Source organism: Xyrauchen texanus, chromosome 47 (assembly GCF_025860055.1).
Source record: "Xyrauchen texanus isolate HMW12.3.18 chromosome 47, RBS_HiC_50CHRs, whole genome shotgun sequence".
In the NCBI taxonomy this organism is placed as follows: domain Eukaryota; kingdom Metazoa; phylum Chordata; class Actinopteri; order Cypriniformes; family Catostomidae; genus Xyrauchen; species Xyrauchen texanus.
The window spans coordinates 27164408-27191078 of NC_068322.1; the positions used below are offsets into that span (position 1 = coordinate 27164408).

At 42.1% G+C, this 26671-nt stretch overlaps 1 protein-coding gene across 1 annotated transcript in view; it reads left to right on the top strand.

Annotated features, from left to right (window-relative positions):
• The window catches only part of LOC127638678 (PHD finger protein 21B-like), a 95256-nt gene that overhangs the window by 60445 nt on the left and 8140 nt on the right, over window positions 1–26671 (top strand). Inside the window, exons 3-11 of the mRNA XM_052120305.1 lie at window positions 5042–5134; window positions 5449–5796; window positions 8738–8863; window positions 13398–13449; window positions 14330–14406; window positions 15686–15740; window positions 16217–16239; window positions 24473–24631; window positions 24738–24804. Coding sequence (XP_051976265.1) covers window positions 5042–5134; window positions 5449–5796; window positions 8738–8863; window positions 13398–13449; window positions 14330–14406; window positions 15686–15740; window positions 16217–16239; window positions 24473–24631; window positions 24738–24804 — 1000 coding nt within the window. The remainder of the gene's footprint in view (window positions 1–5041; window positions 5135–5448; window positions 5797–8737; window positions 8864–13397; window positions 13450–14329; window positions 14407–15685; window positions 15741–16216; window positions 16240–24472; window positions 24632–24737; window positions 24805–26671) is intronic.

Genomic DNA, 26671 nt, shown 5'->3' on the forward strand with positions numbered 1-26671 from the left:
ATGCCACGCATCAGCATGCAGTTCAGGTCAAGAGTGTTTGTGCCATGTAAAATGTCAGTATATAACTAAACATGCAATATTTGTCCACTATTTTATGATTGAAATGTTGTACCGACCAACAGTAATTTCCAATGGTGCAACTATTCACCATTTGGCAAAATGTAATGTTTTGAATTAAAAATGTGTCCCATACAGTATGTGATTCTTATGCCATTCATAATTTTGAATGTGAAAACATGAACAGAGCCATTTTGAGCACATCAGGCTTAAGACAAAGAGAGAATGATCACAATTAAAGCCTTTATTCAGAAAATGATTGCACTCAGAGGCTTTACTCTTTTAACAGGGTGGTCCCAAATCCCAACCGCTACTCAGGCGTAACCTCTCACATCCATCAAACTCTAGGTGTCTTCATAATAAGCACATTTATGTGTCTACTTTCATTGGGAAAATATTTCCATCATTAAATTAAAACAATGAGGCCTTCAGAGTTTCTCTTGTAAAACTTGCTTCAAGCTTTTAAAGGAATTATTCAAGAGCTAGTAATTCAAGTAATTAGTAGTAATTCAATTTACCTCTTGCTTTTCATGGGTGTTAATAGCACAACGCTAATTGGTGGTAAATTTAGTTAAGTTTTGTGAATAAAAGTGCAATGTATAATAAGCCAGCTATACCAGTGCATATAGTGCCAGCTTAACTCAGCAGTCCATCTAGTGTACAGATGCATGCAATAAACACATGTGAACAGTCCCTAACTTGCCCTATACTTGAAAAACCGGCCTGAACTGGCCCAAAACCCAACCGTTTGTCCTGTACAATTGGGCTCGGATCGGGGTGAAGACCGTTATTGCTTGTGGTGTAGATTAACCGAATGGAGGTTTTTGGTCCAATAATGAATTGCAACTATTTAGTGAATTCTCCCCTACAACTTCCATAAACTTCTGAAGGATTCTATGTGGTCACACTACATTTCTTGTGTCTTTAAGTGCTCTTAAAGCGGGTGCAAGGGCTCGTGGTAATTCACTGCAGTTTTATTCTGAATAAATCGACTCAAGGTTATAGTTCTCTCACTCACAGAAAAAGTGCTGCTGTGAAGCAATTACTAAAATCTCAGCCCTGACAGAGCAACACATTTTATCCTTGCTGTTGTCATGGGAACAGGCCAGCAGCTGCCCCTCCTCCTCACATCAGCAATTTCACAATGGAGATGAGTGAGTGGAGAATGAAGACAATAAATGAAGGAGAATGGAGGTTTTTGGTCCAATAATGAATACTGAGGATGCGCATGGACAGACATTCAGTTAATCATTTGACACAACTGTATATACCAAAATCACTATTCGGTTAATCTACACCACAAGCAATAACGGTCTTCACCCCGATCCGAGCCCAATTGTACAGGACAAACGGTTGGGTTTTGGGCCAGTTCAGGCCGATTTTTCAAGTATAGGGCAAGTTAGGGACTGTTCACATGTGTTTATTGCATGCATCTGTGCACTAGATGGACTGCTGTGCCACATCTCTCTTTTTTATTTTAAGGACCACCAAATCTTTTAGACACTGTGTCAAGTTAAAAAGAACGTACATTTTTATAGACGCATCCCGAGACACCTGCGTTCTGTTTTGACATTTTGGAGATGTTTAGGTTGCATAGAGGACTTTATGTGATTGTTCTATTGTAATTCTAGATTGTTTTTTACAGAGAAAAGTTTCAGTGCATTACAAACTGTAAGCCAATGTTTTCCCCTTTTGCTCTGGAGTGCAGAGTTACGTACAGTGATTTTGAAACGTTTTAGCATTGAACGTGTCAAATTAAAGCATCCCAAAGAGGCTAATAAATCACAACAGTGTAACTCTTTTCTGTTGGTTAAGAATACTGTGTTGTAGGCAGTGACAGTTGAATTCTTTTTGTTTGGCTTAAATGTGAGTAATTTTATCATTTGAAGAGCTATTGTGCTATTTATTTTTAATAGCGTCTGACACATATCCATTTCAATAAACATTCTTTATTCCTTTTTGATCTCTCGACAAATAACCAAATAACCGCACATGAACCCTCTCAACTATCTGAATATTACAAATGTTTACTGTGCTCATCCTTAAGTAGTAATACACTCTACTAATTTGGAGAATTGGGAAGGTTAATCAGGTCAGGAGGAAATAAAAAGTGTACTATTTTCAGCATAACAGTGAAAATGAATTCCATGCTTCAAGAAAGCGTGTAAGAAGAGAAGTGTAATGATAATGCAGCGTCATGCCACTAGATGGCAGCACAAGCCTTTTCTCATAAAGCTTTCTGCAGTTGCGCAATAAAGTTAGTTTAGTTCAGTCGCAGAGTCTTGCAGGTGTATTCTTTACCACAGAGGATCTAATACGGAGTCTTGTGTGATGATTTTATAGAGCTTGATAGATGTGGTCGCTGAAAGTTTTTGTAAACTAGCACCTTTTTGTATAACAGAATACACAAATATTAAAGGGGACAGCTGTGGCTCAGGTGGTACAGCGGGTCGGCCACTAATCGCAGGGTTGGCGGATCGATTTCTGGCCCACATGACTCCATGTGCCGAAGTGTCCTTGGGCAAGACCAGAGCCATATAAAGAGAGAGTTGCGACAACGGAAGTTCTAAATGCTTGATCGTCACGTGATTCACGTAGACTTCAGATAGTTCCAGGAAGTGCTTTTGCGGTCATTCCAAACTGTTAGAGTAGAGTGACAGAACTGCGATTTCTGGTAATTAGTAGTCAATAAATGCATTTATTTTATATATTTATGTAACACACCGACATATGTATGTAGCATGAGTATGTTGTTACAGCGATGTTGTTTTTTAAAGATCAAATCAGCTAATATTTGAGGATTAGTGTTCGCTTACCGTTATTTGCCTCAACTTATTTCAGGCTAGGGTTTCTGTTGCCTTTTTATGTTACCTCATGTTTATTGTTTTCACTAATCTCATGGTAACAACTAATGTCATATTTATGACTTTTCAGATAGTACAGAGACAGGCTGGTGACAGGTGATTTCCAGCTCGCACCGCACAATGGGTCAATGAACTATTAACTATTAGCAGCAGTTACGTAAATGTAAAATTTAGTGAAATGAAGCTTATTGTTTACAATTCTATATATAGTAATATAATTATTTATGTATTATAAATATTATATATCTAATGTATAATTCTTACAATACTTATTCATATACACAATATATTCAGCTTTAAAACAACTTAATCATACTCGTATATAAACTGCCGTTCAAAAGTAATGAGGCTGAAAATTCAGCTTGACATCACAGGAGTAAATTACATTTTAAAATACATTAAAATAGAAAACAGCTATTTTAAATTGTAATAATATATTACGATATTACTTTTTATTTGTATTTTTATTCAAATAAATGCAATAACTATTTACAGCAATTCATGAATACATTTCTAATAAATTAAATAGCATGCCAAGCATTTTGTATGTGTCCTTTCTTTCATGTTGTCGTTGCATAGTCTTCACCATGGTTTGCTGTGCTGCATGGGGATGCTCCAATCGCTCAGAGAAAGGTGTGCGAATGTATGGCTTCCCCACTGACATGGAGAGGAGAAAAAAATGGTTGGCTCAAGTCAGCAGGAGCAATCTAAATATAAATAAAAATTACAACAACAAAAAAATGTGTGAGGTATTTGCAAAGATTTTACAATTAATAGCTAATCTGTTAGTTATCCGATAACATCCCTTATCTCCTAATTTAATGAGTAATACTCAACTATAAGGTTTTAATTTACAAGTTATTTTTATTTAGATGTACTGATAATATACAGAATAAGATAATATTATTCTTTAAACGTCTCACCTTTTAAAAGTGCGTCGCAAACGGTTTGTTCTGATGCATCTCTACGGTGTTTGCTGCTACTTCCGGGAACTATTGAGAGGCTCTACGAGCCGCCATTGCTGTAAAAAAAAACGTTCCATTGGAGTCAATGGAGTTGTCGCAACTCTCTCTTTATATGGCTCTGGGCAAGAAAATGAACACCAAGTTGCTCCCAATGGCAGGCTAGCGCCTTGCATGCAGCTCTGCCGTCATTGGTGTGTGTGTGTGTGTGTGTGTGTGTGTGTGTGTGTGTGTGTGTGTGTGTGTGTGTGTGAGAATGGGTGAATGAGACGAATACCGCTAAGTTTAAAAAGGCGCTATTTAAGTGCAGACCATTTAAGGCTATTGTGTTTGTGTTGTATTGAGCGTAATGTATTCGTGCTTAATTCATATTCAGTTAAGTGCTATAATATTTACAAATAATTAGACTTACTGTCACTGACACTAATTACATAATAATTAACCAAATATTAAAACATTTTGAAAGATGTATAAACATGTCATTATTTAAACATGTATCAAATACATTAAAGATTCATTTTAATTCATTAATCATGAATGTTTAATATGTAAGATTTTTAAATAATAGCATACAATGAATATATTGATGTATTACCTACTTATATTAGTTAAATTGTTCATCTGAGTTTTTAAGAAAACGGCGTATTCAAAATGCAAGTTATGCATTGTGACTAGTGCATTACTTATCTCACACTCATCACTTTATTACGTACTCCTGTGCACCTATTTATTCTTGCGATTATCTAATCAGCCTATTGTGTGGCAGCCGTGCAGTGAATAAAATCATGCAGATACTGGTCAGGAGCTTCAGTTAATGTTCACATCCACCATCAGAATGGGGAAAAAGTTTGATCTCATGATTTGGACCATACTGTTCCTAATAAAGTGCTCGGTGATTGTTAGTGTCTTGGTGTATTTTTTCTCATGTTATTTTCCTCAACAGTATGTTTTAATTAAAATCTTTGACCATTATGATGAAAAAAAATGGTCAATAAACATTTTTACCAGTAATTGTAGATTTCATTGGCCAAATATTGCTCTTTGTAAGTCAATGGCTATAAAATGTTCACGAGCAACACAAAAGGTGATAAGTCATCTTATGATCTGTTTTGTTTAAGCAGATGATTGTTAATGAAGTTTAATCTCTCTCTTCAATAGATGTTGGGAGCACTCACAGCAATCCCTATCAAGGTGCCTCACGTCAGTTCACTACAGCGGCTCGCTGGACACTCACCCAGCGTGCTACCTCAGGTAGTGCACTAAACCAAATAAATGCTATATATATATAAATAAATGATACATGTCTCAAAGTGCCATATTATTTACTTTTATTTTATGTTAATGTGTTATATGATACAGTTGCATTTACTTTACTCCATATTTCTGTCCATATGAACACAGGCAGGCAGTACAGAAAAATGAACTGCCACACACAGACAACTGCTGCTTTCATTGACAAATTAAACAATTCCTTCTAAGAAATTAAAATACTACACGCTGAAGTCAAAACCTTTCCATTGCTGGTATCTCCTTAAGGACTAAACTAATGGTTTATGTGTTTTCAGGTCAGGCCAAAGACCCTCATTCCAGAAAGCCTTCCTCTCAGCCCATGCAGCAAGATGCAGCAGTCTGGTCAAACACGGAGTATGTCGCAGGGCAGATCTGTGGTCAGTCCCAAGAGCCAGGGCGCATCTCTGCCCACTGCCAACAGCACCGTCAGCCATGACAGACTGTGCAATGGGCAGGAGGACAGTTCCTCAATGCCCTTGCCCATGCCTGGTGCTTCCAGCACCTCCAGCAGTGCCGGTGTGACGTACGCCGTCATCTCAGCGACCTCACCTGTGGCTCACGGGGTGTCAGGAGTCACTGAAGCAATTCAAGTTCAACCGCTGATCTTCAGTCCAGACAGCAAGGTCAGAAGATCTCACATCACCTACTCAACTCAAAACATGCTGCTCAAATGGATAATGAATTGGTGTTGAACTTCCATGAAGTCATGAGTGTGACTCTGGCCTTCTTTATACCTGTTTTTAAGGACTGCATGAATCAGTGTTGGGTGTAATCTTAAAAAGTAATTCGTTACTGGAATCTATTGACTTAGATTCCAGATAACAAAGAAAGGTAACATTACATTCTCAATTTGTGTAATCTGACGACAGTTTCTGACTTTCAGTTCATATTTGTAAGTGCATTACTTGGGTTACACATGTTTCCAAAATAAAATGATTTATGTAGAATTCATTTCAAACATAAATATAGACATCATTTTCAATTTGTTGAGCAAAAAGAAAAAAGAAAAAAAAAAACCTTTGGGTGAAAATTGTTTTAGAAAGTCAATTAAAAGTAGATCATTAATTAATTTGATTACTATTTAGTGAAGTAATCAGTGAAGTTATCTGATTCTAATTTGAGTGTAGTGATTAGTAATTTGAAGTGGATACATTTTTGAGTTACCTACACAAAACTGATGATGATGAGGCACACTAGGGCTGCAACTAACGAATATTTTTATAATCGACTAATTTAAAGATAATTAGACTATTCTGTGATTATTGCAGCAATTAATCATTATCTCTTCAAGTTGTATTAAAAGTTGTATTAAACGCGCTTACAAATAATAAAGGACAAAATCATCTTTTAAAATACCTCTAAATGACATTCAATAAATTCAAGGGGAAAAATACTTTTTATTAAGTTTAATTCATTAATGAAATTCACTGCAAAAAAATCATTTTATCATCAAGTGTTTTGTCTACTTCTCCATTTAAAAATGCCTAAAAATCCTTAAAACAAGATACATTTACTTGAGAAGCAACATATAAGATATTTAGAGTTGCTTTAAGAGAATGAATCTTAAATATACTTCTGCCAGTGCAGGAAAGAAAATCTATACTTATATTCAACATAAATGCTCTAAAAGCAAGTCTAAATATCTTATATGCTGCTGCTCAGGTAAATTATCTTAAGGATTTTTCCATATTTTAAAATATTTAATTATTAAAATGAATTAAATATTATATTCAACATTGTGCAATATAGCTACTAAAGTAAATGTACATAAGGAGTTTTAGATATTTATATTGAAAACAAACCAAATAATTTTATTTGCATAGTATAATGGGCTAAGCTTACACACTCACGTTTGTGTTCACTTGATTTCGATCCATCTTTAACTCGCAAAAAACAAGCTGCTCTTTATAGAGCTGCATATCGCCAATTTTCTTCACCATAAAGCGAGCAATCGCTATAAACAAAATCTAGCATGCGCCAGTGATGAGCGTCTCCGCGTGAGACAGACTTATCAGCCGGGAGAAGTTTGAAACTCTTGTTTGAGTTGTTCCTGGTTTGACACACATTAAGCTCTGTCAAATACATTAGTGGCATAATGTTGATCACGAAAAACATGTTGACCTGTTCCTCAGTGTCTTTTGCCCACATTTACAGTACCACACTTACAATGGATAGCTCATATTTATGTTAAAGCACTTTAATGAATTTTGAAGTAAAAAACTGTATATTATTTGAGCTGCTAAGTTGTCTAAATCGTCCTTGGGTGGGACTACTTTTATAGATGGATGAATTTCTGATGTAATTGCTGTGGGTGGAGTTTGCTCCATAAAAACCATTCATTTTTTAGTTTTCTTGTGTGTATATCACATGAACGTTTCTAGGTTTAATGGATTAACAAGGTTATGACAGGAGTTGGAGGTAAAGAATTGATACAGTATATGGGATACAGCTTGTATAGACAAGGTATTATATAGACAAATATATAGAATAATATAATATATATTATATAGCATAATACAAAATATATATAGAAAGTGATTTGGTCACACCAGTCTCATGTTAATATGGATGCAATGTGTCTTGTGGAAATACTTAAAAAAAAGTTTGTACATTCATTGTAAGTGCATTACTGTCACTGCAATTTTTTTAAAAGTTATTTTCTGTTGAAATAAACATCCCACAAATGTGTCGATAGGTCTTAACTTGAAACCGAACATTCCTGTTGTTTTTTTATTTTTTTAAATGCAGACGAATATAGGGCTTCATAAAGAAGAGCCAGCTTGGATGAACAAATGAGTGAAGTAACAAATCCAATGGGGTGGTGGATTTACCAAATACTGGCATCATTTTCAAGTAACTTTTTGAATAATTAGGATTAAAGCTTCATTTTTATTTGTACAGCACTTTCACAATACAAGTTTCAAAGCAGATTTATAGAAAACCATACCTAAATGTCTTTAAGTTTGCATTTGTTACCAGTCAAACACTGCACTAAAACAACAGTTTTAAACTTTGCCTGTCATGAGTGGTTTTAAAAGAAATGTCAACATGCAGTGGCACAGATGAGAAGCACACACATCTGAAGCTCAGTTAATACAGGTACTCCTCTAAAATACCTGACAATTCTGCTCCAATTAACACGTTTGTGCTTAGATGAGATTTCAACTGCATCTGGGAGAAACAGTGTGCTCTTTTTTCCGAGCTTTGTCTTTTCTGACTTTGTTGCGCTTTAATGTCACTCAGTAATACACTGCTATAGTGATTGAAGTGAAATCAGAGACCCTCCCCTCGAAATCCAAACACAGGTGTTCACAGGAGACACATTTAAGCGACCAGGTGTAAACAGTGATCTGTCTCACCTAAATACGTGATCGGATCACCTGAGATGCATCTTAAAACCAGATGAAAATGTGGTCTGATGGGATTCAATCAATTAGAAAGATGTTCAATAAAATGTGTTATTCTCTATAAGCTTTGTATGGATTGGATTTTGTCTGTGTTTAATGGGGTATATTTCCTATATTGTCATCTGATTATTTAAAGCTATTTAACATGTTATTCCAGGTCATTATAATTCAGCCACAAATTCCCAGTAACTCCAAAAGTTCACCAGCCTCACAGACCGACAGTCCTGTAAAGGAGCCAAGTCCTGATCCCTCGACTCTAGCCAAAAAGGAGGAGGATCCAGAGGTATGCTAATGTCTAGGCTTGACTGTCACTCTAAAGTCCGGTCCTCATTCAGAATTTAACCAAAAAATGTAAAAATTCTGCTTTCCCGGTCAGGCCAGTACTTATCTTCTTCTTTTTTTTTTTATTACATTTTTTATTACTTCTTACAATAATAAAGAAAAGCAAAAACATATATATATATATATATATATATATATATATATATATATATATATATATATATATATATATAATCATACTAATAAAACTATACTACTCTCTCCACACCCCACCTCTAAATAATTCTCTAAATAATTTCCCCATTTCCAAACAAACAAATCTAATTTACTCCATCTTCCAAATGACACCTCTTCATAAGCCGCCACCCTCAATGCACCACTCCCAAAATGGGGCACACCAGCTGACCTCCAACCCCTCAAAATAATCTGCCTGGCAATCATCACACAGGTCAGAACCCAATTCTCTATGTGACTATTCCCCACATCGATGACCACCCGATCGCCCAAAACACAGAGTCTGGGGCAAAACAAAACCTGAGTGCCCACCACGTCACACACAAAACTCTGAAACTTCAACCAGAATTCCTGGATCTCAATACACCACCTAAAAACATGGGCCGTGTCTCCATCCTCCGATTGGCATCACTAGCAGGTAGGTGACTTTAAGACCAAGCCTATACAATCTAGAGGCGGTCTTATAAAATCAATGTAAAATCTTGAATTGCATAAGGCGCAGACTTGATGTTTGCCAGAGTAAAATAATCTGAAACTAATACATTTATTGGACCACCACTACCAGTTGTCTATAAAGTAACTTAATTCGTCAAATGAAATTATTCCTGAACACATATATTTCCAAAATCTTAAAAAGATAATCCCATTCTATCATAACAAATTCCTTTTCCGCGTCAAGTGAGATGGCCTCGACCGGAGTCTGATCATTCACCACTGACCACATAATATTGTTGAGATGTTGTTATTAGAGGTACGGCCCCAATTAAACCCCACCTGATCTATATGTATAAGAGATGTCATAACTTTACTTAATCGGTTAGCCAACATTTTTTTTCAATATTTTAATGTCTAGCTGGATCGGGGAAATTGGACAATAACTCTTACACTCACTTGGATCTTTGTCTTTAAGAATCAGACTGATCCGGGCTTGTGTCATGGTTGGCGGAAGCTTTCCATTCATTAATGATTCTGTATAAACTTCTAACAAAATTAGAGCCAGTTTTGTAGGATAAGATCTAAAAAACTCAGTGGCAAAGCCATCTGGCCTGGAGTCTTGCTTGTAGGCAAGGTCTTAATTACCTCACCAAGCTCCTCCAAGGTTATCTCGGAGTCAAGAGAAATGTCATCAGTTTAGGGATTTCTAATGGTTCCACAACATTTCTAATAATCTCATCAGTAGATGAAGACATGGAACTATAGAGATCAAGATAGAATTCTTTAAAATCATTATTAATATCAATGGCCGGGGTAAAAATTTCTCCACCAGCAGATTTCACTGAGGGGATGGTAGAAAAACACTCTCTCTTCTCTATATATCTTGCCAAAAGCTTCCCTGCCGTGTCCCCCATCTCAAAGTAAGACTGTCTTGCCCTGAATAACCAAAACTCCACCTTCCGCGACAAAATAGTTTTATATCTGAATTTTAACAAGGACATCAGATGACATCCGGTGCTTCAGCTCTGCCTCGGCACTTTTGATATTCCCTTCCAACTCCGGTGCTTTGGATTTTTTTATGAATGATCTTTTTACTGTATAATCCGACCCCTAAGAACCGCCTTAAGTGCCTTCCTAGCCACGCCCACAGAGGATAAGGAGGACACCTTGTTCTCCATATAAACATTGATTTCAGCCTTTAACATTTGCTAGAAATCAGGATTTTGCAAAAGGGATACATTAAAGCGCCAACTATATGATTTAATTTTCTCCACATGTGGCAACAACTCACCAGGGCGTGATCTGAGACTAAGATGTTTCCAATTGAGCAATCAACAACAGATGAAATGAGGAACTTAGATATAAACAAAAAATCAATTCTAAAATAAATCTTTTAAACTGATGAAAAAAATGTATAGTCCCTCCCAGATGGGTTTACAAGACTCCAAATATCTATAAGACCAAAATCTTACACATCCTGTGAAGTGTCAATGTTGCTCTAGGGGGCTTACACACTTTTGCGTCACTATGATCAAGGACTGAATCCATTAATAGATTAAAATCTCATCCAAATATTATATCATGAGGGGTGCAAGTGGCTTGCAACATCCCTTCAAGATCTATAAAAAAAGCCCTGATCATCATTGTTAGGTGTGTAAATATTAGCCAAAATCAGACTTTGCCCCTGAATTTCCAATCCACTCATATTAACATTTGACATTTTGACATATTCGAAAAAATAGATTGCATTTCAAAAATACAATTATTAAGACCACATTCCTCATTGGTGCAACAATCAACCCCAGAAATTTCCCCAGAAAAAAAAGACAGAAAAAAGAAAACTTGAACATTAACCCCATGCATGACAGTGCAACCGGTGTCCATCCCTCTAAACTCAAATAGTCCATGTACGCCTACGAGAGTCCCCACGATAACTTTCCCAAAATGTTCAGCTTCCTGCGGGGAAAGATGCATTTCTTGAAGAAATACTATATCAAATTTCTTTCATTTAAGAAAATAAATAACCTTGCCTATTCATATTCCACGTGGAGAGTGAGACAATCCACTCCTTTTAACATTTGACATTTTGACATATTAGAACATATATATTGTGTCAAAACTCAAATTTAAATAAAAAAATTAATAAAAAAACATTCCAACGTTAGTGCAACAGTCAAACCCCAAAATTCTTCCCGAACCAAACAAATAGAAAAAAGAAAAACAGCGCCAACCAGCGTCTATCCCTCTAAACTCAAACAGTCTATGTATGCCTACGAGAACCCCCTCGTCAAATTTGCTGTCGGATTGGTCGAGTCCGGTGCTTCTGTGCAAAATTTGTGAGACAGAATTACATAACAGAAAATAATCAATAAAACAAACTCCAGCCAATAGGCAGAATAAACACAAAAAAACGTTTAGATTAATTCACATAACTGTCTCGAAGGTGTGTTCCTCCACACAAAAAAACCTCCATCTGCTAGTAGAACCAGTACATATATACACACACACACACACACAAAAAGCCATTCAGTTTCCTCGAACAGTCAAACAAATGTGAGCTGGCTATTTGTGAGTGCTGCAGATGACCTAATCCTTCGAATGTCCCGCAAAAATACTCCACAAAACAAGCTCCAGCCAATAGGAGATATAAACACAAGAAACATGCAGATTCATCCACAACTGTCCCGAAGTAGTGTTATTCCACAAAACAAACTCCAGCCACTAGGTCGGAGCCAGCACAAAAAGAAACAAAAAGGCGCCTAGCTTCTTCGGATGGTCGTGTCAATATTCAGTGACTCAAGCTCACTTGGGAGCAACGTGAGAAACACCATGACTTCCTCAGTCCATTGATTTTATGAAAGACATCGCTTGTTGTGGGCATGTCAATATTTTGTGGCCATCCTTAGTATCTTTTCTCAATTTGGCCGGGAACATCAGTGCTAAAGCGATCTTCAATTTAAGAGTTTCTTACATTCCTTGAATCGATCACATTTCTCTCATGTTGAATTCGCTAAGTCCGGGAACAAGAAAATGTTTCCGTTTATGATTCTCAAGGTCTTCCAACTTTTCGCAAATGCGTTCCAAATCTGCTTTGCACTCTAGCAGATTAGAACCTAATTCCCTCTCCTATGACTCCAGATAATCGATCCATTTCGTGACACACCCGATTCTTGTAAACAACTCAGTGAATTTCATCTATAGAAGCAATAAATCGACATATTACAGCAAGACCCATGACCTTCGCCAGCATTACATACATGCTGGACAGCTGATGTTGAATTTCTCCCACCACACCGTCCAAATTGAGTCGCTAGTCTGCAGCCCTGTCTGTTTGGGGTGTCATCTTGAGCACATATCTCCAGATATTATATTACATATAATATCTGGAGATATTAAAAGACACATATAAGTGTCTTTTAATATCTCCAGAGCCTGACAATTTTGAATTCTTTGACATGTTGACTTCAAAGAACAGTAATGCAGCAGGGTGTATTGAATCTCACTGGTTTATGACATAAAAAGAATGAAAAACTAGCAAATTGCACAGAGCTCGCCGTTCAAGCGTCCAACCCCCCGTGTCGTGCCACGTGACCCTCAGGCCAGTACATTTATGTACTAGTCAGGCCAGGATTTTTACTTGCCTTGCCAACATTTTCTCTGGCCTCACCTTAACAAAATTGTAGGTTTTATTTTTGCCAATGTATATTTGCCTTTGTGGCATGTCTAATGAAATCAACAACAACATGGAATACATGACTGAAAACCAATTTTTTTTATTTTTTATGTAGAATTAAGTTTTAGATGGAGTATGACACACATGTCAACTGTTCAGACACTGTCTAATTGATTTTTTCTCCATCTTTCAGAAAATTGACTTCATGGTTGCTCTTGGTCTGGTAACTACAGAACATCTGGAGGGTGAGTTGAGCTCTTTGAAACTGGCTTTCAGTTTCATTTTGAATGATTTATTGAATGAAAAACAGGGTTGTGCACCATTCAGTTGAATTTAGAATTCCTTTTAAATGCCAAATCAATTCCTTAATTTGAATTGAGGATAGCAAATGGCATGCTGAATTATAATTTGAATTGGATTGTGAGGAAATAGAATTAAATATGAAATGTTGCTGCCTTAAGTGTAGTTTTTAAAAGCACATTGAATGTTTTAGTACCCCTAAATATGTTATCATACACACAACATAAATTAATACTTCATTTGTGCTCAAGATTACCCCAAATTTTAAAAGGTGCACTCTGTAATTGTTTCCCCAGTTCAAAAGTTTCACTCCTATAAAAATGAATTGTAATGTGTAAAAATTATGTTTAATATCATGGCCATTTACATGAAATTAAGACAGTAACTTTATTAAAGCTGTTTTATTCTACATGGAGAGGGTTGACTAAATGATTTTTTATTTAGATTTATTTACAATGGCATCAGTAACTGAAAACCATTGATTTTGAATGATCCACACCACAAGGTGTCAGTGTCCAAGGAGTTGAGAAAAAATATCTATAGAAAAATGTATTCTACATATAAGGGAATAATTGACATATTAGTACTTATTAATCATGTTAAATGTATGTAAATCTGTGTTAAACAAGTGAAATTCCTGTTATGTGACACTTTTTAAATAAATCTGTTAATTTCTCTCATTTATGATAAGGGTTGCTAATATTTATGTTCTGAATTTTGTTCCCAACCTTAATGAATACATAAACAAAAAACTCTAGTGTGATGCATTAAAAGATCAATCACATAAATTTATTTTCAGCATTTGTTCCTCTTTCTTTATGTCAGAGATCCAGAGTAAAAGACATGAGAGGAAAAGACGCAGTGCAGCAAATCCAGCATACAGTGGACTGTTTGAACCAGAGGTCTGTCTGACCATCATTACCACATTCACACATGAACCCTATTAAACTGAAGTAAAATTGCAAGATTACATACAGTATTCTGGTAAATCTGCTACATCTGCTATTCACACATGCAATGGTCTTTATCTGTATTGCTACCATTCACACATAAGCACCAAAAGGCAGTTAAAATTGTGTGATGTCATTTTCTGTAAATGGCAGATTTAGACAAGTGGTGCTGGGGAGGAGGATGGTTTCAGAGAGAAAACTCTTATAGAGCAGTGTGTGAAACTGGCTTATCTGCAAAAAGATAGTATGCAAGTTGACTGGCTAACACATTACATGACCTTTTAGCTTGCACCGTGCAGAGTTTAATGACTAAACTTAAAATCACTAGGCTTCTACTAGTTTGATAATATGATAATCACGATTTTTAACTCCCGCATCACAGGCTGAAAACAAAACAGCGTGGAGTAATTGCATCAGCTTCTTCAGAACTTTGAGGTTTGCTCAATCTCTTTGATAGCAGATGTCTTAAGTCGACAAATCTGCTAACCTTATACAGGCTTAAAACGTTAATATGCCTTTGTTAACACACATCACATTTTCCCCCAGGCCATTAGACTCCTCAATACTCAAGAGACTGGACTGACACACACACGTGTCCTGAGTTGCACTTTAATTTTGTCACTTTATACCTGGCTGCTACCTCAATAACTGCTATGTGCATAGAACACTATCTCATAGTATGTTATGTTTACATTTGGCATTTTTAGAAACTGTCATCTTTTGCACTACTGTGTACTGGTCGGCGTTGCACTGTCTCTTACTGTGTCTATTGTCCTGTTCATTGTTCGTAATTTATTGTATTGTTCCGTACTTTTTGCACACGTTTGCACGTGCACTTTATATAGGTATGTTATTTAGTCTGTGTAGTCTCATGTGGTTCTGGATTTGTCCTATGTTGTTTTATGTAGCACCATGTCCTGGAGGAACGTTGTTTCATTTCATTGTGTACTGTATTAACTGTATATGGTTGAAACGACAATAAAAACCACTTGACTTGACTTGATCATAAACATGGTCACAAACTTTTTTGCCAATGTTACAACTGCTGGAACTGATTTGCCAGCATATCAACCATAGGTCCTGATCACACATGATCTCTAAACAGAAAGATGCTGTTAACGTTACTATAGCATTTTCAAGGCTGTATTTTGCCTTCAAAGATGATTCCTTTTTTGATATCATGTATATCAAACTCAGTGCACTTGTAAACTTCTTGTTTCTTGTTTTTCAGCAAAAACGACTTGCAGCAAATTACCTAAACGGTGCTATTTTTCTGTCAGTAAGAGGTAAAATATATTTCTGCTTTTGTTGAGATGTAGCAGATTCACATCAGAAAATAATGCATGTGACCAAACACACAAAAATGTTAGATCAAACAGAATGAATATACAGTGGCCCCAAAAAGTATTAGGACTCTTAAGTCCCACTTAAAAATGACTAAATGGCATTAGATACAAAAAATATCAAAGCAATTGTCATTTATTTTAAAGTGTGATTGAAGTGAAAGTTGAGTTGAATCTTTAAATTGAGTTGAAAAAGTTTTCAGTGTACTTATTCACCATAAGTCATACTTTTGTTTTCACACTGTTTTACTCATATGTTTGTAGTTCATGACTAATCAGTGATGTCATTGATATGTAATGTTGAATAATTAAGCTAAATGCTTTAACCAGCTGAACACACACCAGTACTGCTGTTTAACTCTAATAAATCTAATCATTGTGATGGCTACTAACCTGATATCTGCTTCCACTCATGCTAGACTCTGACGAGCTGTGCTGGAAGGTATGTCTATACACTAACATCACTTTGTGTGTGTGTCTGAACTCATACGGCAAACATATGAATGATATATTACAGATTATATACTGTATACTGTATATTAGAGCTGTGAATTGATTGCGTTTTTAAAACATAGTAATGGCACAGTTTCCTGTCATTAATTGCTATTAATTGTGGTACATGGTCCATTAAAACAAACATTAATTCAATCTTGAGCTGTGAATCGGTGACATTTTTTAAAACTAATTAAACGCACAGTTGGTACACCGAGCACTCGCAGCCAGGCCCCCGCACCCCCGCCTTTGTGTGCCCGGCCGTGCCACACCTACAACCACGGCCAGCCGGTTGTGACGAGTCTCGAGGATGGCCCCCTATGCCGGGTATGCGTAGCAAGGTAAGTGCTTTGAGGTTCCCCTCAGCGCAGCCGCCTCTGATCGAAGCAACGCTTCTTGACGTGGTGTTGCCTGCTCCCACCGCCGCGAGGCCCCACCCCCAGGTACGCCAGATGCAATCGTCCCTTAGTGCCCGGAGCTTGGCGAGAATGCCGGCACCCTGAGTGCAGAGATCGTGACCCTTCTGCGCAAGGGCGCGATAGAGCCTGTCCCTCCAGCCGATATGAGGATAGGGTTCTACAGCACTTACTTCATCATGCCAAAGAAAGGCTGTGGGTTGCGGCCAATCTTGGACCTGTGAGTTCTGAACTGGGCCTTACACAGACTCACGTTCAAGATGCTGATGCAGAAACATATTTGTGTCCGGCATCAAGATTGGTTTGCGGCGTTAGACCTTAAGTATGTGTACTTTCATGTCTCCATATTACCTCGACACAGACCCTTCCTACGGTTTGCTTTCGACGGCCCAGTATATTAGTACAAGGTCCTCCCCTTCTGCCATTCCCTGTCCCCTCACATCTTTACGAAGGTCGCAGAGGCAGCTGAGACCCATTAAGGGAAGTGGGCATCTGCATACAGATGACTGGCTGATCTTGGTACATTCTCAAGAGTTGTTGTGCGCACACAGGGACCTGGTGCTCATGCACCTCAGCCGTCTAGGGCTTCGGGTCAATTGGGAAAAGTGCAAGCTCTCCCCGGTTCAGAGAATCTCTATTCTCGGCATGGAGTTAGACTCCGTCTTAATGATAACGCGCCTCACAAGCGTGCGCACGCAGTCAATGGTAAACTCCCTGAAGTCATTCAGGTGCAGGACAGCGGTTCCAATTAAACACTTTCAGAGGCTTCTGGTGCGTATGGCATCCTTGGCGGTGGTCACGCCGCTCGGGTTGATGCTAATGAGACCGCTTCAGCACTGGCTTCAGACTCGAGTCCCGAGATGGGCATGGCACTTGGCACACATCGCGTAGCTATCACGCAGATCTGCCGCCACTTATTCAGCCCTTGGACAGAACTAATGTTTTTGTCTCTTTACAGCAGGTGTCCAGACACGTTGTGGTCACCACAGATGCTTCTGAGTCAGGCTGGGGTGCAGTGTGCAATGGGCACACAACTGCTGGCTCCTGGACAGGACCACCGCTGTGTTGGCACACCAACCGCTCGCACTGCGGAGGCTATTGCCATTGATCCAGGGCAAGCATGTGTTGGTCCGGTCCAACGTATATAAATTGCCAAGGTGGCGTACGTTCTCCTCGCATGTTGCAACTCGGCTGCCATATCCTCCTTTGGTGTCAGCAGCGGCTGAGGTCACTGAGGGCCACTCACATCCCGGGCAGCCTCAATGCCACAGCGGACATGCTGTCGTGGCAGGTGACGCTCAGCAGAGAGTTTAGACTCCACCCCCATGTGGTCCAGCTGATTTGGATTCGATTCGGCAAAGCACAGGTTGACATGTTCACTTCCCGGTAATTGTCCCACTAGAGTCAGTCGAGCTGAAAGCCCTCTCCTTGAAGAGGGTTGTGGACCTGCAAGCATTCTCTGTAGGCGACACTTGTCTGGAGTTTGGTCCGGCAGATTCTCACGTAATCCTGAGGCCCCAGCTGGGCTATGTGCCCAAGGTTTCCACGACCCACTTCAGGGATCAGGTGGTGAGCCTGCAAGTGCTGCCCCGGGAGGAGGCAGACCCAGCCCTATCATTGCTATGTCCAGTGTTTTCTTTGTGCATCTACTTGGATCACTCATAGAGCTTTAGATACTCTGAGCAGCTCTTTGTCTGCTTTAGCAGACAGTGGAAAGGGAACACTGTCTCCAAACAAGGGCTTACCAACTGGATCGTGGATGCCATCACTTTGGAATACCAGGCCTAGGCCGTGCCTCCCCTTTGAGAATACGAGCACACTCTACAACGAGTGTGGCATCCTCGTGGGCACTGGTCAATGGCATCTCTTTTGCACACATCTGCAGAGCAGCGGGCTGGGCAACACCCAGTACCTTTTCGAGATTTCACAATCTCCAGGTTGAGCTGGTTTCGTCCTGTGTTTTGTCAGGTATGAACAGGTAAGTTTGTTAATACGGAACAACTGGCTGGGTGTATCGCTTGCGTATAGCACCTTTCCCCTCCATGAGGTGAAGACGTTCGCTGCTACTACCATGCGAGATAACAAACTGGAGTGGTGGTGGTGTAGTGGTCTAAAGCATATAACTGGTAATCTGGTAATCAGACAGTCGCTAGTTTGATACCCACAGTCACCACAATTGTGTCCTTGAGCAAGGTACTTAACTCCAGGTGGCTCCGGGGGGATTGTCCCTGTAATAAGGGCTCTGTAAGTCGCTTTGGATAAAAGCGTCTGCCAAATGCATAAATGTCAAAATGTCAAACTCGTGAACCCTGGATGTCCTTCCTCCCTAGCACTGTGACTCGCAAATTCGGCTGAGTAATTTGCAGCCGGACCCACTATGGGTTCTAATATGCCCTGCACTGGGATAGGTGCTCCACAGGTCTGGTTACTCCGGTAACCCCTTGTTATGTATTTTCCATGTTACGGTCTCCCTGTAGGAAGACTCACGTCTCCCTTGGGCAGAGCTCTCTCTGCCCTGGTCGCTGTGTTTTTAGAGCTCCTCCCATTTGAGGCAGGACCTACCACCACGCCTCTGCACTGTGCAGCTGGTGAGCCCACGTGTCGTATTGCCAGATGTTCCTCCCCTTCAAGCAGGATATGGCCTCCGTGGAGTGTTTTCCCCTGAAAGAATAGGAAAGGAAAAGAACATCTTCCCCAATGTGTATAATAGCATTAGATGGCTCCAGCCGAATGTAATACTCTGTGGAGAGAAAACATAGAGAGAAAAGGCCGCAGCTGGCACTGTTCCCATGCTAGTTACATCGCTCCCCCCAGGGGTGTGTGGAAGTACATTATGTCTTGTTGGGGGAGGTTACGTGTAAACTGATGCACCTGCTGTTACACACGCAGCAGCTTGCTTGCACCTGCACCTGTTGTGACGTTTTTCTATAGGGGCCCCTAGTGTCACTACATCGACACAACATCAAGTGAGTGACAGAAGGGGAACGTATCGGTTACTGTCATAACCTCTGTTCCCTGATGGCCTTTTCTCATTGGCCAGTATTCGGGTGAAAGCGATCTCTGACGGCTGAGGGAGGAGGTGCCTTCACCGGCGTTCGTGACAGAGCCCCCCCCCCCCGTGAGCGGCTCCTGACGCGAAGACGTGACCTGCGTCGAGGTCTTCCCAGAGGTCGAGGGGCTGGTCTCTCCGGGTTGACCCGATGGAACTCGGCGATGAGGTTTGGGTTGAAGATGTCGCCGGCGTTGACCCAGGATCTCTCCTCTGGGCCGTACCCCTCCCAGTCCACCAGGTATTGGATCTGACCTCGGAGATGCCTGGAATCAAGCAGACTTCGCACCAGGAAGGCTTCTTCGCCGCCCACTACTAGGGGAGGGGGGCCGTGGGTCACCTCCTCTTCAGCCTTCGGATCGTCGGCCAGGGAGACATGGAAAGTGGGAGAGATACGATAATTAGCGGGGAGTTGTAAACGGCAGGTTACTGGATTCGTCTATCTTAAAATTTTAAAGGGGCCCACATACCTAGGACTGAGCTTCTTGCAAGGTAGGCGGAGACGGAGGTCTCGGGTGGAAAGCCAAACCCATTGGCCTGGAGCGTAGTCAGGGCCGGGGCGGCGGCGGCAGTCCACTTGTATCTTGGAGCGGTTCATGGCCCGTTGTAGGTGGATGTGGGCCTGTTCCCACACTGCCTCACTGGGCTGAAGCCAGTCGTTTACAGCCGGGACCTCTGAGGGTTCGCTGGACCAAGGGAAAAGAGGGGGTTGGTAACCCAGGATGCACTGGAAGGGGGTCAGGTTGGTAGACGGTTTGAGCAGGGAGTTCTGGGCGTATTCGGCCCAAGGAAGGAATCTGCTCCAGTCAGACTGGTTGTGGTGACAGTAGGTGCGTAAGAACCTGATGATCTCCTGGTTGAGTCTTTCCATCTGCCCATTGGACTGGGGGTGGTATCCTGAAGTAAAGCTTAGGTTGACTTCAAGGAGGCGGAAGAAAGCTTTCCATACCCGGGAGGTGAACTGGGGCCCCCGGTCGGAGACAATGACCTCTGGCAGCCCGTAGAAGCGGAACACGTACTGAAACAAGTGCTTAGTGGTTTCAAGGGCTGTGGGCAGTTTGGGTAGGGGTAGTAGGCGACAAGCCTTAGAAAACTGGTCTATGACCATTAGAATGGTGGTGTTTCCTTGGGAGCTGGGTAGGTCGGTGACAAAGTCTACTGCAACGTGTGACCAGGGACGCTGGGGTACGGGCAGTGGTAGTAGCAGGCCGGCTGGTGCTTGTTTTGGGGATTTGGTTAAGTTGCAGGCGTGGCATCTTTTAACGAAGTCGGCGGCATCTTCGGGTAATGTCTCCCACCAGAAGGGGTTCCTTAGAAGTCGCGTGGTGGCGGAGATGCCGGGATGACCAGAGTTCGGGGAGTCGTGCACCCAGTGGAGCGTCCTCTCCCAGAGACTGGGGGGCACGAAGTTCCGGTCAAGTGGACACTCGGGTGGAGGCGGAGCTGAGGCATGGGCCTGGGTAATGTCCGACATGAGATCCCACTGGACTGGAGCTAGAATCAGTGCTGGGGGAACGATCGGTTCGGCCGAGGGACCTTGGGAGGTGGCTTCGTGCTGCCGAGAGAGGGAGTCGGCTTTGATGTTCTTAGACCCTGGGAGGTAAGAAATGGTGAACTCGAACCGGGTGAAGAACAATGCCCACCGGGCCTGCCTGGGGTTGAGTCTCTTTGCGGAGCGGAGGTATTCGAGGTTCCGATGGTCGGTGAGGACCTGGAATGGATGTCTGGCGCCTTCCAGCCAGTGGCGCCATTCCTCCAGTGCAGCTTTCATGGCCAGGAGCTCCCGATTGCCGACGTCGTAGTTTTGTTCGGACGAAGACAGTTTGCGGGAGAAGAAGGTGCAGGGGAACAACTTTGGGGGGTCTCCCTGGCGTTGAGAGAGAATATGCCAGTGTTCGAGGCGTCCACCTCCACCACAAAAGGGAGGTCAGAATTGGGATGATGCAGGATGGGAGCGGAGGTAAAACGCTCCTTAAGCCGGGCGAAGGCCTGGAGGGCATCGGCGGACCAGTGGAGCTTGGTTCTCCCCCCCTCAACATGGAGGTCAGAGGTGCGGCGACAGTACTGAAGCTATGGATGAACCGGCGATAAAAGTTTGCGAACCCCAAAAAACGTTGAAGCTCCTTCACTGTGGCAGGTTGTGGCCATTCCAAGACGGCTCGCACCTTGCTGTCGTCCATGGCCACCCCCTCCGGGCTGATGACATACCCCAGAAAGGTCACCGACTTCAAGTGGAACTCGCACTTCTCTGCCTTGGCGTAGAGCTGGTGTGCGATCAGGCGTTTGAGAACCGTTCTCACATGATAAATATGTTCCTCGAGCGAGTTGGAGTAGATCAAGATGTCGTCAATGTACACAATCAGGCAGCGATTGAGCAGGTCTCTGAACACCTCGTTGACGAAAGACTGGAACACGGAGGGACTGTTGGACAATCCGAACGGCATCACCAAATATTCATAATGGCCGCTGGTGGTGGAAAAGGCGGTCTTCCACTCGTCCCCCTCCCGAATACGGATCAGGTTGTAGGCGCACCGCAAGTCCAGTTTGGTGTAGACTTTGCCGCTTCTTAGTTGTACCAGGGCCGCGGGGACGAGTGGCAAGGGGTAGCGGAACTTGACGGTGACATCATTCAGGCCTCGGTAGTCAATACACTGGCGGAGGGAGCCATCCTTCTTGCCAACGAAGAAAAACCCTGCTGCCGCCGGAGAGGTGGAGGGTCGGATGAAGCCCTTGGCCAGTTCCTCCCCGATGTAAGTCTTCATGGTGAGGGACTCGGGTTTGGACAGGAGGAAGATACAACCTCGGTGGAGTGGCTCCTGGCTTGAGCTCAATGGCGCAGTCGTAAGGTCTGTGAGGAGGGAGTTGGGATGCCTTGGTCTTGCTGAAGGCCTCCCTCAAGTCGGCGTATGCAGGGGGTATTTGGGTGGAGTGGTTGGGCGACCCAAGGACCTTCGTGGTCCCCACGGTGGTGGGAAGAATGGTCCTCAAGCATTTTGCTGAGCACTCGGAGCCCCACTGCGTGATTTGGCTGTCCCGCCAGGAGATGCGTGGGTTGTGAAGTCGGACCCAGGGGAGACCGAGGATGACTGGATGGTGGGGGGAAGTGACAAGCGTATGGTCTCAGTGTGTAACACTCCCACCTGCAGGGAAATGTCGGTGGTGGTGTGACTCACCTTACCTGAGCCCAAGGGACGTCCGTCTAGCGCCGCCACTGTTAGGGGAGGACAGCAGACCGTCAGGGATATATTATGTAGCTTACAGAAATTAGCATCAATGAAGTTGCCCGCTGCTCCTGAATCAACCATAGTGTGGGCGCCTACACTAAAAGACTGGCAACGGAGCTTAATGGGTACCACTAGGCTGTTCCCGGTTAGAGTTGAGGAAAGCAACAAACTCACCCCGGGTCGTTGTGGTTCGGACGGTCGCGTCGGGCAGTTGGCCAGCAGGTGGCCGGCTAAACCGCAGTATAGGCAGAGGCGATGGGTGCGGCGGCGCTCTTTCTCTTCCTGGGTCAGGTGAGTACCGTCTAGTTGCATGGGTTCTGGGACGGCATGCAGGAACCACCTGGCTGGTCGTCTGGAGCGGATGAGGTTGTCCACGCGGATCGCCAACGAGATGAATTGGTCCAACGGAACTCCCTCATCGCGATATGCCAGCTCCAACTGCAGATCCGAGTTCAGCCCCTGGCGGAAGAGGAGTTTGAGCGTGCTCTCAAGCCAGCCGGTCTGAGTGGCGAGGGTGCGAAAGGTGAGAGCATAGTCGGACGCTGAACGATTAACCTGGTGGAGTGCAAGGAGCTGTTCCCCAGCACCCTTGCCGCCTTCTGGATGGTCAAACACTTCAATCAAACCCTGCATGAACAAGTCGAAGGTGAACTGTGAGTAACCCTGGTTCGACCAAATCGCGGTCGTCCAGTCGAGGGCTCTGCCCGTCAGCACTGAGCTGACGAAGAGGATCTTGCTCTCGTCGGTCGGATATAGAGCCGGTTGTTGTGACAGAAAGATGGAACTCTGCATCACAAAGCCCCTGCACTTCGAGGGTGTTCCGTCGGATTTTTCTGGGAGTGCAAGTCGGGGGTTGGCTGCGGTTGGGCGCGGCCGCTAGGCTGGCTTGGTCCGCCGCGGGTGCGGGCGAGGGTGCTGGCGTGGATATGGGATGTTGCGAGGCTTGAACGGCGCGCATTATCTCCTAAATGGCTGATGTCAGCCGCCCGAGCTGGTGTTGCTGTGCGGACAGAATGCTCACTTGCGTGGAGAGTTCCTCGAACATTAATAGTGTTACCAATCTTTCAAAGGGTAGTGTATATCTCTCAACTGTGAAAAAATATCTCTCAAAAATATTTCCACTAGAATGTAATTTTTGTCTAAATGAAGGGTTTGTAGACATTTTTTAATTCACGCATGATTGATTGTAACCCCAAAGTTGTGAAATGGTGTCATCTTAAGAGCAAATGATCTCATATCCACTACCACATTAAAAGGCCACAGCTTTATAGCATCAGATGTTGATGTGGTGATAAATAAAGATTATTTTCTCACTGTGCATTATTGTAATACACCATGTAACAGATTACTTTTTCTGTATGAATAATTGTTTTGTATGAACCCATTCGTTTAATACATTTCTGTCATATTTATATTTAAATATAGTCTTAAAGCTTTTACATGGTGTGTTTATCTGAATGTGTGTGTGTGTGTGTGTGTGTGTGTGTGATGCAGGAGGAGTTGCAGAATGAAGATCACTGTGCAATGTGTAAGCAAAAAGGTGATCTTCAGCCCTGTCACACCTGTACTCGCGCCTACCACCCCGACTGCCTGAACCCACCTCTCAAAACTGCCACCAGGGGCATGTGGATGTGCCCCAAGTGCCACAAGAAAGTATGCCAATTCACACACTTCAAGAAAATGCAACACATACATGATTGCGAACTTGTAATGATGGGAATATGCTCGTCTGCTCTGTTTTTTGTTGTTGTTTTTTTAGATTTTGAACAAAGAGAACTTGTCTTGGCCACAGAACTTCATCCAGTCATACATCACACATAAAACAGGTGAGCTGTCAACCCGCAATAATGTGTGTGGCAGGGCGGAGGGCGGGTCCCTTTTCAGGCTAATCCTGATACACACCCGGTCCTTTATCAGGCTAATCAAGAGGGATATAGGCAGACTGCAGAAGATGGTGCGGGAGATCGGTTACGGGCATGTCCGTCATGTGTGTTTGTGTCTTTTGTTTAAGTTTATCATTAAAACTACAGGTGAAACTCGAAAAATTAGAATATCGTGCAAAAGTTCATTAATTTCAGTAATTCAACTTAAAAGGTGAAACTAATATATTATATAGACTCATTACAAGCAAAGTAAATATTTCAAGCCTTTATTTGATATAATTTTGATGATTATGGCTTACAGCTTATGAAAACCCCAAATTCAGAATCTCAGAAAATTAGAATATTGTGAAAAGGTTCAGTATTGTAGGCTCAAAGTGTCACACTCTAATCAGCTAAACACCTGAGCCTTTAAATGGTCTCTCAGTCTGGTTCAGTTGAATTCACAATCATAGGGAAGACTGCTGACCTGACAGTTGTGCAGAAAACCATCATTGACACCCTCCACAAGGAGGGAAAGCCTCAAAAGGTAATTGCAAAAGACGTTGGATGTTCTCAAAGTGCTGTATCAAAGCACATTAATAGAAAGTTAAGTGGAAGGGAAAAGTGTGGAAGAAAAAGGTGCACAAGCAGCAAGGATGACCGTAGCCTGGAGAGGATTGTCAGGAAAAGGCCATTCAAATGTGTGGGGGAGCTTCACAAGGAGTGGACTGAGGCTGGAGTTACTGCATCAAGAGCCACTACACACAGACGGGTCCTGGACATGGGCTTCAAATGTCAAACGTCTTACCTGGGCTAAAGAAAAAAAAGAACTGGTCTGTTGCTCAGTGGTCCAAAGTCCTCTTTTCTGATGAGAGCAAATTTTGCATCTCATTTGGAAACCAAGGTCCCAGAGTCTGGAGGAAGAATGGAGAGGCACACAATCCAAGATGCTTGAAGTCCAGTGAAGTTTCCACAGTCTGTGTTGGTTTGGGGAGCCATGTCATCGGCTGGTGTTGGTCCACTGTGCTTTATTAAGTCCAGAGTCAACGCAGCCGTCTACCGGACATTTTAGAGCACTTCATGCTTCCTTCAGCAGACAAGCTTTATGGAGATGCTGACTTCATTTTCCAGCAGGACTTGGCACCTGCCCACACTGCCAAAAGTACCAAAACCTGGTTCAATGACCATGGTATTACTGTGCTTGATTGGCCAGCAAACTCGCTTGACCTGAACCCCATAGAGAATCTATGGGGCATTGCCAAGAGAAAGATGAGAGACATGAGACCAAACAATGCAGAAGAGCTGAAGGCCGCTATTGAAGCATCTTGGTCTTCCATAACACCTCAGCAGTGCCACAGGCTGATAGCATCCATGCCACGCCGCATTGAGGCAGTAATTAATGCAAAAGGGGCCCAAACCAAGTTCTGAGTACATATGCATGATTATACTTTTCAGAGGGCAGACATTTCTGTATTTAAAATCCTTTTTTTTTTATTGATTTCATGTAATATTCTAATTTTCTGAGATTCTGAATTTGGGGTTTTCATAAGCTGTAAGCCATAATCATCAAAATTATATCAAATAAAGGCTTGAAATATCTTACTTTGCTTGTAATGAGTCTATATAATATATTAGTTTCACCTTTTAAGTTGAATTACTGAAATTAATGAACTTTTGCACCATATTCTAATTTTTCGAGTTTCACCTGTATTATTTATATCGTCAAGCCAGTTTTCGCCTCCTCCTCTGCCTTCTATATCCCTTTACACTGGTGCTGAAACCCGGGAAGGAGGAGGGATGCCCGTCAGAGTCATCGACACTGCCGTCCATC